The following is a 17,556-nucleotide window of genomic DNA, read 5'->3' on the forward strand; positions in this document are numbered from 1 at the left end:
ATTAGGAAAACATGTCTTAGGGTGTGTACTTTACCATTTCCACAAATATTTCTCTGGCTATAAACATGGTATCAAAAGTGGTAATTTTTTATGTCCTTAGGTTCTTATCTAATATTCAATAATATGCAGAGTGGATGTACTTCACCACAAAGCTGAACACAGAGAGAGCACACAAGAGTGGATTTTCTGTTTTGAAGAGAGGTTAATTTTAAGTGTTGTTACTTTATCAGAGTACTCCTGACTTGTGTTCAACCATCATTGGCACTAATGATGTTTATGAGGCTCAAAGAAAATTACGCTTTTTCTTACTATTTCAGTGCCCAATGTCTTCTTGTTACAACAGACAAATCTAATTACTTCTGATGAATCTGAAGAGCTGTGATTTGAATCATGAATAATTCCATTCCAGTCGAAGTTAAATCTCAAATGTACCCATGGAACTTAACTTTTTATAAGACATGGATGCTAAAATAAAATGCTATTTTAACTCATAGCATTTGATAGCTATAATAGAAAACTGTGTGTGTGTGTGTGTGTGTGTGTGTGTGTGTGTTTGGTATCTATTGTTATGTTAATCAGAGACTATAAATCCACATCCTCTATTACCCAAAATTCATTACTTCTCCTCTCCATTCTCTGTGCATTCTCACTGAACTCTGCTTCAGGGTGTCCATCTTTCTTTTCATATCTCTCTTCATAAGTCTTGTGTCTCCTCAGATTCTTGACGTCACTGAATCCTATTCCTTGATTATAGCAAGAAGTGATGGCTACCAGCACTTGAGTCCCTGCTATGTGCTAGATGCCATTCTAAGGGTATTTTTTTCAGTCTATTAATTTAATCAGCCAGTATAGTCTTCACTTATAGAAAAAAAATAGAAATAACCATTAAGCAATCAGGGAGTGGGCACACAGCCTCTGCCCAACCAAGCCCTATATCTCTCTCAATGGTCTATTCTCAAGGTACCAGGGTTTATGCCTTGTCTTCAACATGGTTATAATTTTTACATTTGGCTTTCTATTTGTGTGACTAATATCTGCATATTCTACCATGCCAGAACATATTAACAACTATAGTGTTACCAATAAGAAATAATTCCAATTACTGTTAGTTAAGCTTTCCTGCTAGTCATAGCCATAGTACTTAAGTCTTGTAAGACTCACTAAGCTACTTGACAATTTTACCTCTACTGAGTGGAGGAGGAGGCTGAGGCAGAAGGGGATTTGTACAAGACAGAGCTGGGGTACAATGAAACCAGTGTTCAAGTTCAGAAAACTGCCTGGAAAGCTATGCTCCGTGTAAATGAAGAGTTAATGGGAAATTAGCTTGGAGCCTATGGGAAATAGGCACTATACTTAGAGGTAGAAGAAGAGTCCAGGCCAGACCACAGCACCTACAGAACAGCACCACTGGAGCAAAACAAGCACTGTGGAAATCCAGCTGCAGGCACGGATCCGCAGGCACAGGCACAGCTGTCGACTTCACTGGGTTTGATTAACTGGCTCCAATTCTGATGTTCCTTTTCTCTCTCTCCCTCCCAGTGCCACCGTGGGCCTTAATTGCCATAGCCATAGTCGCAGTCCTTCTCGTCGTGACCTGCTGCTTCTGTGTCTGTAAGAAATGTTTGTTCAAAAAGAAAAACAAGAAGAAGGGAAAGGAAAAGGGAGGAAAGAACGCCATTAACATGAAAGATGTGAAAGATTTAGGGAAGACCATGAAGGATCAGGTAATGCACCCACCCCCTTGTATCTATTCAGAGACATCCCCAAGAACTCACCAGTGGGGCTGTGCTCATTTCTGCAGATTCTTATAGACATGGACAACTTGTGGACACTGTTGTTTTTGTAGAGATGCTTGGCGGACCTTTCAGGTATGACTCGGTCTCCCAAAGTGTCATGGAGACAGGTATGGTGGTGACACACACACCAGGAGAGGCTTCCACACCACGAGGTGTGGCTTCACAGGCCTGGTGTAAGAAGATAATTCCTGCATATTTTTATTCCATCTTGTTAGCCAATCCTAATTGTTTAGAATTTTTTAAAAGGTAATACAAGTCATCTGTGTGCTTTCTGTCCTGGACAGGGTCTCTTTCCGCCTCACGCACTGCTTAGTCTCTGTTAAAACTCTTCTTCCTACTTGGTAAATGCCAACTCTGCTACACATCCCGCCAGCTCAGCCATCCGATGACAGAAGTAATAAGTTATATGTGGTGAGAGGAGCTAGGATGCAGTCCGAAAGAACAAGACCAAGTTGAAAGACAAAATTATATTTCCTCAATTTAGTGACCGTAATTAGAACCCTAACGTTGTTGATAAGCTATGTTACCTGAGCTGTCTTCCCATGAATAAAGATGTTTGGTTTCCCTGGCATTATTGCCTTATTTTAACTAAGTTAACAGGACAACATAAGGTAAAAATTAATAAAAAGTATTAAGTGTGTCTTCATTTTTGGAATGATGCTTACATTAAATATTTCTAAATAAAATTTAATTCATATGAGATGAGAATGTAAAGATTTTTTCATAGAAATATTTGGAAATATTGTTTTCTATCAGATGATTTAAAAGTTCTGTTAGTGCCCAAATAGGAACCTGTGCAGGCAGTTTTTCTGATTGCTTTACGGTATTGATTGCTATTCACTGAATCATTAACACATGCATCTAAGAACAATTTGACCAGGGCTTAACACGAGCCTTATGGCATACATGTAGAGCATCCAGGGTTTCCACAAATGGACTCTCATAGTCTCACCCTCCTTCCCAGTGTAAGTGCTCAGCTCCTTCTCAAAGACCCCACAGTGTCTATGGACAGAAACTTCCTGGGGACCTACGCCCCATTCCTTGTGTCCAACTTGGTTTCAGAGCTATAGAATGGATGTGAAGTCGAGTCTCCTGCTCAGAGGACTTTGGCCTGGGCTCAGGGTAACAAATATTCAATTTCTCCAGCAGCTTCTCATCAGTCACAGAGGCTCATGTACAACTACAGATAACTCTTCATTTAATTTGTTAAGCAGATACTCAAATTTTGTCTGATAGCAAGTAGGATTTAATACTGATGTTTCTTTCTTTTTTTATTCATTTAGTTTTTTTTAAGAGAGAGTCATAGTTTTTTTTAAAAATATTGTATTATTAAGTATAGAAATAATTTACCTTGGTGAATATGGGCTTTAAAAGGATGCTATTTTAGCAATATCTTCAAAAAGAAAATTTTGAATAGATAGTGCTATTATTTTCATATTTATTATAAAATTCAATTGTGATTTTCTTGTGTCCTGGAATGAACACTTAAAAGCATTGATCATTTTTTAACTGGCAACTGTAGCATTTCTCTCTAGGATACGAATGTTATATTTTCATTTGTGGATTTGTTCTGTATGATGTAATACTATAATTGATGGCATATTGTTATTATCCCCAGTACACCATGGATAAATGACCAGAATCTAACAGATAGACTTGATGGTGATTTTCCATCTATCCCATTCCTTTGGATGGGTTGGGGCAGAGAATTATGAATCAAATCATGAACTAGTAGAAAAAGCCAGAGATAGTTTATAATAACTTACTTGATATAGACAAGTGTCAACCACTTTTGGTTTTAATTACTTTAAGTCTACAATACTGTGTACTCAGGGAATCAGCTATGTATAATTTTCTTAATCTTAAATAAAATATAATTGGAATAAGTGAAATTATCATGTCCCATGATAACTGTATAACAATAGTATATGTTTCTACCAGTCCTTATAAAATAAGCTAATAACTTATAAATATGAAGACTAAAGATGAAATTGAGATTTTAAAAGAATGATCTGCACATTGCATCCCATAATCCTTCAGATTATACACATTAAATTCATTTTAAAACACTGTGTTTTGAAAATATTTTAGGTAACATATCTCAGTGAACGTCGGAAAGGGAAATAAGGCCAATATATGATTCTCTCATTTAAATGAAGGACAGAGAGAGAAGCACTTTTTAGATATGACTCCTGAAGCTGTGTAGGCTTGAGGGCAATCAATAAGTTTTTATTACTTCAATATATTCCAAACTCCCAGAAATTCAAATTTCAACACTCATGGCTATGTATCTATATTAAGATTTTGTAACCAAGAATTTTTAAAAAAAAAAAAAATTCAGCAAAGACTTCAAAAATAAACTCTAGATATAGTTTATTTGTGTTTAAAAAGATTCATGTATTGGGAGTTTTTATAATATCTTGAATCTTCAAATGGCTAGTCATGAAGGGGCGATGATAGCAACTTGAGGAAGAAGCGGCTTAGACAGGTCATTTCTCCATGGCTTTCACTGATGTGCGTGGATATTTTAATTTTTATTTCTTCCTTCTATGTCCTCCTTATCTGTGTTGTGTCTCATGACTGTTCTGGACTGTCCCTTGCGGTAGGTTTCTTCTGCTACTAGATATCCCCAATCAGTGCTGGTGGCTGGGCTCCACAGCTGGTGGCTTACCATTCTGACATCAAAAGGCTGAACTCAACTGATCTTCAATGGTGATGTTTCATTTTAAACATGGCTAACATGGGCTAAATAGAACAAGATTCGAATGATTTACATTGACAGATAGGAAAGAAAATACAGTCCCTTATGCCAACTTTTAATATGCCTTAACAAATCCTGTCTGAATAGTGTAATTTAAAATGAGCAAATACTTTTACCGATGACTGTGAACTAGGTAAATATTGAAAACCAAAGCAAACCACAGGCATGCCCCTCTAAGCCTGAGAACTTTATAAAAGGCCTGATGGTCCCAGCAAAGCTGTCCTGACACAATCTGCCTGACTTCAGAGGTACTAGATTACAAGCTTTATCATCTCAGGTGGTTTTGTTTGTTTGTTTTTCCCTTTGGATGGAAAAATACTACTCTCGAGATATTATAATACTACTGATTTAATAGGTCTGAATTTAATGTAATACACAGTGTACATCTTGATGAAGCTCAGCCCCAGAGACAGGAATAGACTTCATTTTGGTGATGAACAGAAGCACCAAAAAATTATCAAAAATTTAGCCCCATTTAATGAAAAATAGTTGCAGAGATGGTCCCGCACTTACTATTCTGGCAAAAACCACTTAGGGAAAAGGAGATTTAATATCTCAGCTATTTCAAATTGCATTTGGCTGAAATGTGATATATAAATTGTCAGTTCTGAAAAGGGACTTTTGAAAAAGTATTTAAAGTCGTGATTTTTTTTTTTTTAGACAATGGGGTGATCTGTAGGTATTTGCCGACAGTGGATACATTTAGGAATTTTCTATTCTTTTTTTAAAAATCAAATTACTGATAGGTAAACTACCTAAACCATCATTTCTTTATATGTACCCTCTAGGGCTAAAGACTAGACATAGCTAGGGCTCTCAGGTACAAATGAAGGCCACTGCCTGAAGTATTTCAGTCAGACTTAGTCATCTTAATTTAGTTTATCAGTAGCTACACTGCTTCATGCTTTGGACCTTAACAAAATTACTTTAATGTTCAAGGAAGTGCCCAAGTATAAATTTATCTTTCCAAATTAAATGATATAGGGCTAGCCACACTTGAAAAATGGTAATTTTCAATTTTTTCAGACTCATTGTAGACTCCTAAGATGTGTCAAAAGGCAAAAAAGATGACATACTCATGACGACAGCTCAACTCTGTTTAGATGTTCTTCTAAGCAGAGAGCAGAACTAATGAGTTCTGTCGGTCTCACTGAAAATGGATTGGGGGTGAGCTGCGAGGAGCCAGCCTGGAAGACAGAGGTTGCTATTTTCAGCACCACAAGTGCAAATGATGAGGGAGTGAAGGGGGCTCCACTGAGAGTAATGACAGTAGAGGAAACGCCCATGTTGACAGACAGGAACAGCAAGATGGCGAACCAGGGTCCAGTGGCCCCGGGGCCTTTACAACCTGCCTAAACTTCTCATATTTGAGTTCTGTAAGAATTCTCAAAGAGCAGCTCAAGAGCGGCTGATAGTTAGACAACAGTAGAGAGTCTTTAACACTGTCAAAAATATAGTACAGTCCACTGCTTGTCTGCTTTATGTGAGTTCTGTGAGATTCTGCAGCAGCAGACACAAAACAAATACGTGATGGCTTAGATAGAAATAGAAAACATTTGCTCCATTGAAAAAACAAGCAATGTCAAAAACTAAGCAAGTAGAATGTATAGGCAGCGACCAGAACAAAACATGTGAGTGCTAGTATAACTGCCTTTACATGTTTCAAACATACTAGTGAACAGGGAAATGGAGCCCATGGCCCTTGTTCTTCAACGCAAAATGAATTTTATACCCATATGAGGTTGTCCAAAATGACTAACGTGACTCTTCTGTCTTTGATATTAAATAAAATGAAATCAGTTTAATTCAGCCTAGCTTTCTGAGGAGCAGTTATGAAAATGAAATGGTAAAGTTCAGCTGGAAATGGACTGAACTTCTCTCTCTACACAGCATTTGCTGCTGGCATGTTTTCTCCCGGTTTCTTAAATGTTACAATCATAGGTGTGAAAACAGAAAGAATTTACATTTTCTGAGGGTCACTAAGCCATCTTTGACAGAAGCAATGAGGCAGCAGAAGGCCATGCATTCCATGTGACTCTCCACTGCATGCACCAATGATGTTTTACATGATGCCGACATGACACTTGCAGCTATGAGAATGTGAAACCCAGCCTGGATATAAGCATGTTATCATACTAAGAAAAAAAAGAGGCAATGTAATCCAAGAGGTGATAATACTGAGTTGACATTTCCCTTGCAACAATTTCATATTTCTGCTTGCTATACTGTAAGGGGGCTTCTTCCATTGCTTCCATGTTGCTTGCTGACTGGAGGGGCAAGGTTCATGCACAAGTGAAATTAAAAATCACATGTGCATTAGCAGCCAATGAGAATGTGGCAGGCAAACAGACATCCAGCATCTTAGTGCTTGCTTCAAACAGCTTGGAGGTCTAACTATATGGCCAGTTTAATTTGGACTTTGGTGAAACTTTGTTGGGTTTTCTTTTTCCTCCTCATAGGCCCTTAAGGATGACGATGCCGAAACTGGACTGACTGATGGAGAAGAAAAGGAGGAGCCCAAAGAAGAGGAGAAACTGGGAAAGCTCCAATACTCACTGGACTATGACTTCCAGAATAACCAGGTCTGAGGGGAACGCATCTAATTCCATTACATTTTCTGACATTACCAAGTAGGAATGGAAGCAAGATTATCCTTAAAACATTTCGTTTGCTGTGAGCGGAAAATGCAATTATCAAAGCCATTGATGAAATCATTTCCAAGTACAGGCAGTCCCCTAGCTGCTAATTTAACTTCTGGTAATTAGAATTTACAGTATTCAGCCGATTACATCTACTCCGTGGCACTCACAGGAGGCAGGCAGAATACAAATTAACTCCAAGGCATCAGTTGTTGCTTAGAGCTCCCAGCCAGTCCAGTCGCTATACGCCTCGCAGTGTGAATAGAAACAACCTTCCTTGAACTGTGTAGATTTAGATTCCAAACCATACCAGCTGCCACCCAAACCTACATTTAGAAAAAGAAGTTTGAAAGCTATAAAAGAATTAAAAAACTAGCCAATGCTCTATTTTATTATTCTATTTGTTTAATCACTTTATAACCCAATATCAGCCCTTCCTCTCTTTCCAGTACTTCCTTACACAAGTCTTTCCCCCATTTCCTTTAGAAAGGGATGCTTCCCTCTGGGTATCAACCCCCCACAAACTTCCCCATCCCACCCCTACACCAAAAGCCCACTCCCCCTACCCCTCCCATTACACACATCAAGTTGTTGCAGGACTAGGCACGTCCTCTCCCACTGAGGCCAAAGCTGTCCATTTAGGGATGCAGGATCCACAGGCAGGCAGGTAGGGACAGCCCCTGTTCTAGTTGTTTGGGGGCCCCTTATGAAGACCAAGCTATTCATCTGCTACATATGTGCAGGGGGCCTGGGTCCAGCCATGCTTGCTCTGTGGTGATTCAATCTCTGGCAGCCCCCAACAGTCTAGCTTAGTTGACTCTGTTGGTCTTCCTGTGGCGTGTCTGTCCTCTTCCATTCCCTCAACCTTTTTCCCAACTCTTCTGTAAGACTCTCTGAGCTCCATCTACTGTTTGGGTGTGAGTCTGCATCTCTTCCCACTGGCTGTTGGGACTCTATGGCTTTGAAAGGAATACCTTATATGTAACACCGTGAGTCTAGGTGAGACTCCCACAGTGATGAGATAGCAGCAATTTTTTTAAAGCAGAGAGATGAGTAACTTGATTCTCAGAGCCCAAGAAAGCTTCCTGGAAGTCACAAGACTGCAAAACAGCCATCCCAGCTTCTGTTTCTCAACAAGGGTTGAAGTGCTGTAAGATCAGTGACAGCAGCCATTTCTCACTGAGTACCTGTTATCTGGGTAGCTCAAAGTGTAGAAAACCTTTGAAAACCCTTCTAGGTAAGATCTACAATATTGATGACAATTGCTTTACTTTCTGAATTGCGAGAAGAGTACATAGGATATGCAAGTTCAGGATGTAGCCCTGGCTCTACCAGGGAATCCAGATCTCTCCCACTCATTTTGCACCCCTCCTCCTTTGCTGTGTGTCTTGGGGTTTTACTACTGTGAGCAAACACCAAGGCAACTTTTATAAGGACAATGTTTACTTGGAGCTGGCTTACAGATTCAGTCCATTATCATCAAGGTGGGAGTCTGACAGCATCCAGGCAGACATGGCTCAAGAGGAGCTCAGAGTTCAACATCTTGTTCTGAAGGCACACAGGAGAAGACTGGCCTCCAGACAGCTAGGATGAGGGCCTTAAAGCCCACGCCCACAGTGACACACCTACTCCAACAAGGCCACACCTCCTAAGAGTGCCACTCCCTGGGCCAAGCAAATTCAAACCACCACATACAACTCCCTGGCCCCCATAGACTTGAACACATGGGAGCCATAATTAGCCAAAGCATAATAAAAAATATATTTAGTCCAACTTCCGAAGTCCCCATAGACTTTAGCAATCTCAACAGTTTTAAAAGTTCAAAGTCTCCTCTGAGATTCACCTATAGGGACCCTGCACTACAGGGTAAAGATTTTACCTTTTTAAAAAAAGCTACATTATTTTAATATTCTCCGTGAAAATGAAAATTTTATTTGTGAGAAATACATTGCAGATAAAATTGCTATATTAGAAAAAAATCAAGAGCAGTTATTTAACATGAATATTCAAGTCTATAATTCTCCTTTTGAAAAAAACTTAAATTATATATTTTATTCCACATCCTACATTTAAATGCAAACTTTCTTAGGGAATTATTCAATCATAAGCTAAGGTTAAAAACAAGTACGTATCACACAAGGATAGGTCAAGTGGGATAGAAATGTGAAGCTCTCAATTTTTATTTCAAAATACTAGTCAGTGACTAAAAAATTTCCATTTAGCTGCTCTGTGACTTTAGAAAAGAATAAAAAAAAAAAAAAGAATCCCTGCTTTGCAATTACAGGCTAGTGGTTGTTTAACGATTTAGTTCCACTTATAAAGCACGAGCTGGAAAGAAAAACAATGCACAAGAGCTTTTAGCAACTGAGAAGTTATTTGATTGCAACCCTCTGCAAATATGAATTCCATATTTAACTGTAATCAGCAACCTTTTAAAAGCCTCTTTTGTACTTAAAACTAGGTTTCCTAGAGCCCGCATCTGTCATAATTCAGTTTCTAATGTTTAAAGAGTTCACTGCATGTGCCCTCTCTATTCAGTTGCATGAGAATTGAAGTTTACTAAAAGCAGAGCGAACCGGGGAACATCACAGTGTGCGACACCGCGAACCCATCAGTCCTCCAAGTGTTGTCCCCTTTATGTTGCTCACTTGCTGTTGTTCATTTCAGCTGTTGGTGGGAATCATCCAGGCTGCTGAGCTGCCCGCCCTGGACATGGGGGGCACATCTGATCCATACGTCAAAGTCTTCCTGCTGCCCGACAAAAAGAAGAAGTTTGAGACAAAAGTCCACCGGAAAACCCTCAATCCAGTCTTCAATGAACAATTTACTTTCAAGGTAGAATTTTTGAGTCATAACATTTCCCCTATGGTTTCAGATTAAATCCAAGTTGCATCCTGGCATGCATAAATGCATATACATCAATAGTTACCCTAGGTCCCGTCACAGTACATTCAGATTATTTTACACTTTAACTTTCAGTCTAGGGAAGATTCTGCATGGCAGGTTTTGGCTGTGTCATTTCACAGTAGAATGTAGACCTTCCAGTGTCATCATCACCCCTAAAAACCCAAGGTCTACTCCACGAAGACTTGGACACTACACCCCACGGCCTCCAAAAATAAGGCTCAAGCTTTTACTTTCCAGAATTTCAAAGTCTCTGAAAACTAAGCCAAGCCTGTAGGGCCTGTTGCAGTCAGAATGGGGGAAGCTATTCTCCAGTGCTTACCTTGGTCCAGCGGGGAGATTTGAACATGCTAAAGCCCTTCCTCCTAGCAATAAAAAGGTTCTGGGATTCTCTAGCATCACTCCTTTTCTCTAGGCTCTTCTCCGATGCTCTTCATCATGTTGAGACACATCAGTTGACAAACAATAACCAAGAGACATTCCGACCATAGAACTACTCATCAAAGTGACATGCCCCAAGAGCCGAAAGGCACCTTGTAACTCTGCACTTGGACTCCTTCATAAAAACAATGCTTCTGGTGGAGATGTGGAATTGTTTTAAAAAATGTTTTCCTTAAAACAATACATTTCTGGAAAATGAAATTTCTGTGAATATGCCAGCAGGCTGATTCAAAATTACCCCGTCCACCAGCCAGGTTTAGCAATAACATGAGCCTCGTGTTGGCAAACACTCCTGTGGGAAATGAAACGGGGCATGAGTCACCTCTTCAAACCTTGTTTGCAATTTATTGCAAGAGCAGCAGTTTTCCTATTTTTTAAAGGTTTTGGATTTTAAAGACATAATCCCTCAGTTTTCCTTTGCCTGCACTATGAAAATAGCAAGAATTAGAGCCTGGAAAATCCCTGCCTTAAAAACAAGTCATTATAGGCCCTATACCAAAAATGTTAAATATCAATTGCTTAAAATCATATGAATAATAATAAATAGCATTTTATTTTTCTATATATATTTCCAAATGGAGTTTAGTAGATTCTTATCTTATTTTAAGGAATTTTTAAATAATTTTAGTGGCTTCCTCTATTACTTGTGTATCATTATGAAGCATATTGGTGGTGATATTTGATCTTAGTAATGTCTATGAATACAAGAGCCATTTTAAAATGTTTAGTTGTCTATAAATTTTTATAATTTCTACATTATTGTATTTTAGGAAAGTAGATCAGGCTATAAATATATTCAAGGTATAGTTATTTTGAGCCATTTAAGAAATATGTTGATTTCCACAGTAAACATTGTAAACTGTATCTTAAAATACCAGACAGACGTGCAGGGAAGGAGTAGATTCTTGTAGGCTGGCTTTCAAGTGGAGTTAAATGTACTTAACATGCTCAACATGTCCCAAAATAAATTCATCTTCTTTCTACTAAATAAACTCCCATTCATAGGGTGTATTACCAATAAATAGGTTTAGGTGCCTACCATGGACTAGATGTTTAACGTATCTTCATTCATTCTCAGAATGGCTCCACAGAGTACACACAGAATGCAAGCTGTAGTCTGATGGGTGAAGAAGCCAAGTTTGTTCATGTGACCCAGGTCCAGGTCTACCTGACCCAAAGCACGGGCATCACATTATCAAAAACCCAAGAAATACAATTTAAAATTTTAAGGGATTTCTATATTACCACTCTAAAATTTGTTGATTATTTTAAAATTCAGATCTTTCAAGCTTATTTCAGATTCTTCCAAAAATAGAAAAATATTAAACTTAGTTTTTATTCACAGGATTTTAGAAAAATCACCTGGTTCTTATCATAATTCATAAATGACAAAACACTCTCTAGAAAGCTCACATTTCTTGTACATAAATGGACAATAGACTTTATTCCTTTTATGTTCTTAATAAGAGTTTGTTGAGAAGTGTTTGCTGGGGCATATAGCATATACACTGATAAAATAACACATATCTAATACAAATCAAAACAATCCCTGGATGAGACATTTTTACCCACTTAAAGTGTAGCTTACTTGGTATGCACAGCTTTCCCTGAATCTTAAAAAATGTCACTAATAAACTTTCCAAACCATAACATCTGTCCCGAATGGATATGAACAGCTGGAGAATTCACTCCTCCTTGGCCTTTTGCTACTACTCATGCTAACAAGTATCACACTTACAAATGAACTTCAAGATCTATATGATAATGAAGCTGTGATATTCAAAACATCAATTTTCCAGTCAGCTCATGTCAATCACCAAATTATTTTAGAAAGTATGAGAGGCATCTTCTGAATTTCACTTAGATCCTTTTAGACTGCTAGCATAGCTTTTGAACAAATCATCCCTACATTTAACTATGGGTCTCAACCAGTGCTTCCCAACCCTCCTAATGCTGCGACCCTTTAATACAGTTCCTCATGTTGTGGAGACCCCCAACCATAAAATTATTTTTATTGATACTTCATAACTGTAGTTTTGCTACTGTTATGAATAATAATGCAAATATCTGTGTTTTCTGATGGTCTTAGATAATGCCTGTAAAGGGTCATTTGTCATCCTCCCGACAGGTCTAGATGGTTTGAAAAAGTGGTATCCTTTAAACTGTGGATAGTCAAATGACTTGACACCTTTGAAGCCAGCTACACCCCAAGAATGTAACTAATAACAATATTATTTTGCAAGAGATAGTTATATAGTGCAATTGACTTTCATATTCTTTCATTGATTATGAAGTATTTATAGTATAACTAATAGGAAGATAATACCAACTGCTTCTAAAACATTGTAATAAAATGATAAATCACTACAGCAGTTTCCCATTTCATCTCCCAAGTAGTTCAAGTTCAGGAAATTGGCTAAAAGACTCAATGTAAAGGAAAAGATCCTGTTGTATTTCTCCAATACACATATCAAAAGCTATGCTACCAGTAGCAGATCTCAAGCATCCTATGACCGGACATCTTCCCCTCATCTCCTTCCATACAGGTGCCATACTCGGAATTAGGTGGCAAAACACTGGTGATGGCTGTGTATGATTTTGATCGCTTCTCCAAGCACGACATCATTGGAGAGTTCAAAGTTCCTATGAACACCGTGGATTTTGGCCATGTAACCGAGGAGTGGCGTGATCTCCAGAGCGCTGAGAAGGAAGAGGTAGGAAACTCGTTGGCATTTCTAACACGACAAACTGTGTTCGTTCACCTGTTGCTGCTCAGATAGTAAGCCATAGAGAGGAGCTTGAGCTTCCAGAAGGGGGACATGGGCCTCTAAAAACTGACAGCTGCAAAACAGTCGGAGGGATTGTATGACCCTGACAAAATATATTCAGGACTTCTGGGTGGAATTTAAAAGAAAATAGAGAGATAATATGCACTGGGAATGTAAACAATCCCTTCCTTTAAAAGACAGTGAGCCATCATCTTGTATTGTCTGTGTGGGCTTTAGAACGATCAGGAAAGCAAACGGGCACTTCTCCCTTGATTATGTCTACATATTGAGGTTTGTTGTTTCTCATGTAGACATCAAAGCATAATGGGTAAAAAAAAAATATAAAAAGAAAGAAAGAAACTATTACACACAGAAGCCGATATTAAGTCCATTTTTTAAGTGAGTCACATCTTGGTAGTACTGTGCACATTGTTTTTCTTCTGGTTTTAATAGCCCACTATTTTTCTGTCATTTAAAAAGAGTTCAGTATCCAGAGTGCATTTACACTCCATAGTAACCAATTCTGTCGGATTGTGCTATGCCTGCCTGGCATGGGCGTTTGTCTGTGTGAATGTCTCAGCGGGCTAATATTAGAAAAACAAACAGCCCTTAGCGTCTCTCGGTTCTAAACGAACTCCGGTCACATCCCCTTTTTAGGATACTGGCAATAATTTTCTCTATGTGTGTGTAGTCACGCCGGGACCACATGCATCTCACCCTAGCTCGTTACCAGAAGAATCTTTTCAGCTACCTACACCTACAAGCATCAGACCCCTAATAGAGAATATGAAGACTTTAACCACAATATGTTGAGATCTACACTTTAAAATTATTTTGTTCTATAAAGGGAAGCAAAATGACTTGTTAATCTCTGCTTTGGGAAAATAATATTAATCAAACATCACATTCTTTAATATTGAGATCAGAATTTACTCTATTGTGAAAAGGCACCAATAGAAGAAGAATCCTGAAAAATACCAAAATTTTAACTTTATATTTTATATACAACTCTTTTTTATATACAACTCTTTCTTATGAGTGAGCTAATATTGATGTCAATTCAAGCACACATATCATGATAAAGCCAATTATTCAGTAATACTATTCTTACGCAACAAACTAGCAAGATGTTCCATGAGATTTTAAATTTTATTTGAATGTAACACATATTTACATATAACTGACTGGCAGTCATTAATTTACTCACTTTTGGTTGGCTATGACCAACTTATATCTGACAAGGCAAGGCTATGTCTCCTGGGCTCACGGTTCTTCCTGCTTACCTATTACCAGGTTCGTGGTGTAGGATTTTAATCACCCCCAGTGGCTTTCTGAGAGGTGTTCTTGCCTGTATTTAGGAAAACTGCCTGGCAGTCTGCATTCAAAAACTTCTTGAGTAAATGTAGAGCTTTGAGACTTAACAGTAAACTAGTAGGTTGGATCTAAGTAGACAACAACTTTCCTTCTCTCTCTTGATGTTCCCGACGTCCTCTTACTGTTCCCTTCTCCCATAACTTCCTTCATACATCTGTCACCCAAATCATGGAAAACAACTCATTCTGAAAATAGTAATTACCAGATTCCTGGAAATGTGCTGTCGTGCTTTTCAGTGAAAATAACAGGTGTGGGTAACAGTCTCCAGTCGCCTCTTCTGCCACCTCCAACCTGTCCTCGGTATCGCCAACTAAACTGGATTCTGGGGAAAGACCCACCCCTAAATCACAAGGCTGCAGCATTGAAATTCTAGCTAGTCCATTTGTTAGCCTTGGCCCCTTAAGCCCTTTCAAATGTATTGTTTTATTCTAAAGCTTGGTCTAACATGATAAATATAATAGACTGTAGGCCGCAAACAGCATCAGCAAGCACGGACTCTTCAGGAGAGGAGTGACTGGTTGCCCCATTTCTTCTCACGACTGCTCGTCATTTCCCTTTTCTTGTCTTTTCCTCCATCTACACCAACCCAGCTCTATCTTTGCACAGCATCGTGCCACCTGCAAGCCACTAGACATTTTTAATGCTAAACGATAAACCAATCGATTTAAACTCTTGGAGCTCATTTCTCTTTGCTCTTCACTCTGGAAGAGTGACTAGGGTCCAGTGAGAGGGCATGTCCTCTACTGTAAAGTAAAAAAAACCCAAAAAATGTCACTCCGCGTGTCTCAGCTCAGTGTGATGACTAGAAGCAGAGACACTTTATCCTAGTAGAAGAAATAAGACCCAATTACATTTCCTAGCTCAAGACTTCCTTCTTCTCTGTGTGATGTAATGTGCAGTTTTTGCTACTGTTGATTAACTACCCAAAGTAATAATTATGTGAATGAACTGGTGTCTTGGATGGACATTAGTTCTCATAACTTCAAAGAACTGTTTTCCCCTGTGAGCTATTGCATCCTCAGACTTCATTTCACTCTCAATGTTAAATATCATTTTAATGTCAAATAGACTTAAAGGAACAGCTTGGGGACCAAAAAAACATAGCCACGGCCAGCTCTCCAATCAGAGACTTGGCTAGAAGGTGGGTTAGTTCATGCCCACAGAGCCCCACACCTGCCCCAGTGATAGACTAAGGGAAGAGTTGACAACCTGAAGTCATACATAGATAAGGAAGCAGTGCCGTAAGCAGCAGCAGCGTGGCATGCTATTTTAGTGACAATTCATATGCAGACAGTTTACAAAGGATGGGCAACAGCTTGTGCGACAGCCTGGGATGCAGCACACTCCACAAAGTTCGGCTAGAGAAGACTTAAGCAGTGCACACAGTGGCTCCAGATTCCGACTGTTAGATTCCACTGCTGGTGAGGTTTCCATCTTGGTCAGCGTCCTCACGTTTGCACAATGCCGCTGACTGGTTCCGCTTCAGTGCCATGTTTTCTTTGCTTTGTTTAATGGAACCGACTACTCCCTCTTTCCACCTCTGCATTTTTCAACAGATGACAGTGGAATTTGACCCTGGAGACAGCGCGGCCTTTCTCCCAGGAGGTGGCTCCACATAAAACCATTAACTTTATCCAATTTTCCTCAGTGTGTGGCCTCCACGCCTTGCCACATAAACACCACATACAGTTCTCTTCCATTTGTGTAAGGCCTCCAATATGAACGGCGCCAGGCTGTCTGTTGAAAACTTTCATATTTTCTCTTTTGTTTCATCATTCAAAGTATACTTTCTCATATCACCCAAGGTCATATCTGGAACTAACATCATAGTTTCAGAATAACCTACTCATTTAACATTTCTCTGCCTTACTCCAAATACTACTGACAACAGCTACAATTGCACATTATTTTTATAAATCTAGCTTAGAATTTTTCTCATCCCTGCATCCAGTGTCAGGGACCACAATGCATTGCTGTCCCTTATGTTTTCTTTCTTATCTTTCTTCTCATCTCTAAAGTGGTATAAGGAATATATAGCCGTAGAAAGCACATGCACAGTTTTTCTTTGTTTGCACATTTGCCCTGGTGGGCTGCAAGCTCTCAGGGCTGGCGCTGCTTTCTCTCCACTAGAAAGTAAGTCTGTCACCTCTCTCTGTGTGAATTTGTTAGAGTGCTTTTTAAATGAGGCTCTGTAATCCAGTGCAAATGGGAAAAAAATTGATTGCTGAATTAAAACAAGTTGGGACATAATTTAATTAGTACCCAGGCAGAAGGGAAGAGAAACTACTTTAGGTCTTTAATGGGAAATCAATTTTGCAAGAAAATTTCACATTTTTAAACCTAATTAGAAAAATATTTACTTCACAGAAAAGCATTTTGAGAATATATTTCCAATCAAATGGCAGGTTTTTTGGCTTCCAGTGGTCAGTTCCTTGGTACTTCTCTAAACTGAGTTAACGTTATTTCTTACAGCATCTTCATTGCCAACAATCATCAAACAATTGATGTTTTCTATGCATGTTTAGGAATTTGATGGCAACTCAAGCTGTCAGAGACATTTCCCCCAACACATACCAACAAACAAGTGTGCAGACTGCAAACAGTTCTAAGTGACGTGTGAACAGTAACCCTTCCTGTCACTCATGGGCCGTCACATTTAGGAAGTGCCCTGAAAGCAGTCACTTACATCCACAGCCTTTCGGGAAGCCATAGATAATGTGCTTCCAGTCCGGAGCAGTCTGTCTCCTTCCCAATGGAAACAGTTGGGGGCAGGGTGGGGATAGGGGCGGGGCAGACACATGGAAAGATGGTTGTTGATACTTTTAGTTGACAGGCACATAAACAACAATTTTCTCCCACTATTCTTTTTTATA

General features: G+C 39.0%; 1 protein-coding gene across 1 annotated transcript in view; it reads left to right on the forward strand.

Moving 5' to 3' along the window:
* Syt1 (synaptotagmin 1) overlaps nucleotides 1-17,556 on the forward strand; it is a 533,203-nt gene that overhangs the window by 375,901 nt on the left and 139,746 nt on the right. The window contains exons 5-8 of the mRNA XM_052165717.1: nucleotides 1,540-1,724; nucleotides 7,017-7,139; nucleotides 9,864-10,031; nucleotides 13,088-13,255. Of these exons, the coding sequence (XP_052021677.1) occupies nucleotides 1,540-1,724; nucleotides 7,017-7,139; nucleotides 9,864-10,031; nucleotides 13,088-13,255 (644 nt within the window). The remainder of the gene's footprint in view (nucleotides 1-1,539; nucleotides 1,725-7,016; nucleotides 7,140-9,863; nucleotides 10,032-13,087; nucleotides 13,256-17,556) is intronic.

The sequence above is a fragment of the Apodemus sylvaticus genome, chromosome 20 (genome assembly GCF_947179515.1).
Source record: "Apodemus sylvaticus chromosome 20, mApoSyl1.1, whole genome shotgun sequence".
Classification (NCBI taxonomy): Eukaryota; Metazoa; Chordata; class Mammalia; order Rodentia; family Muridae; genus Apodemus; species Apodemus sylvaticus.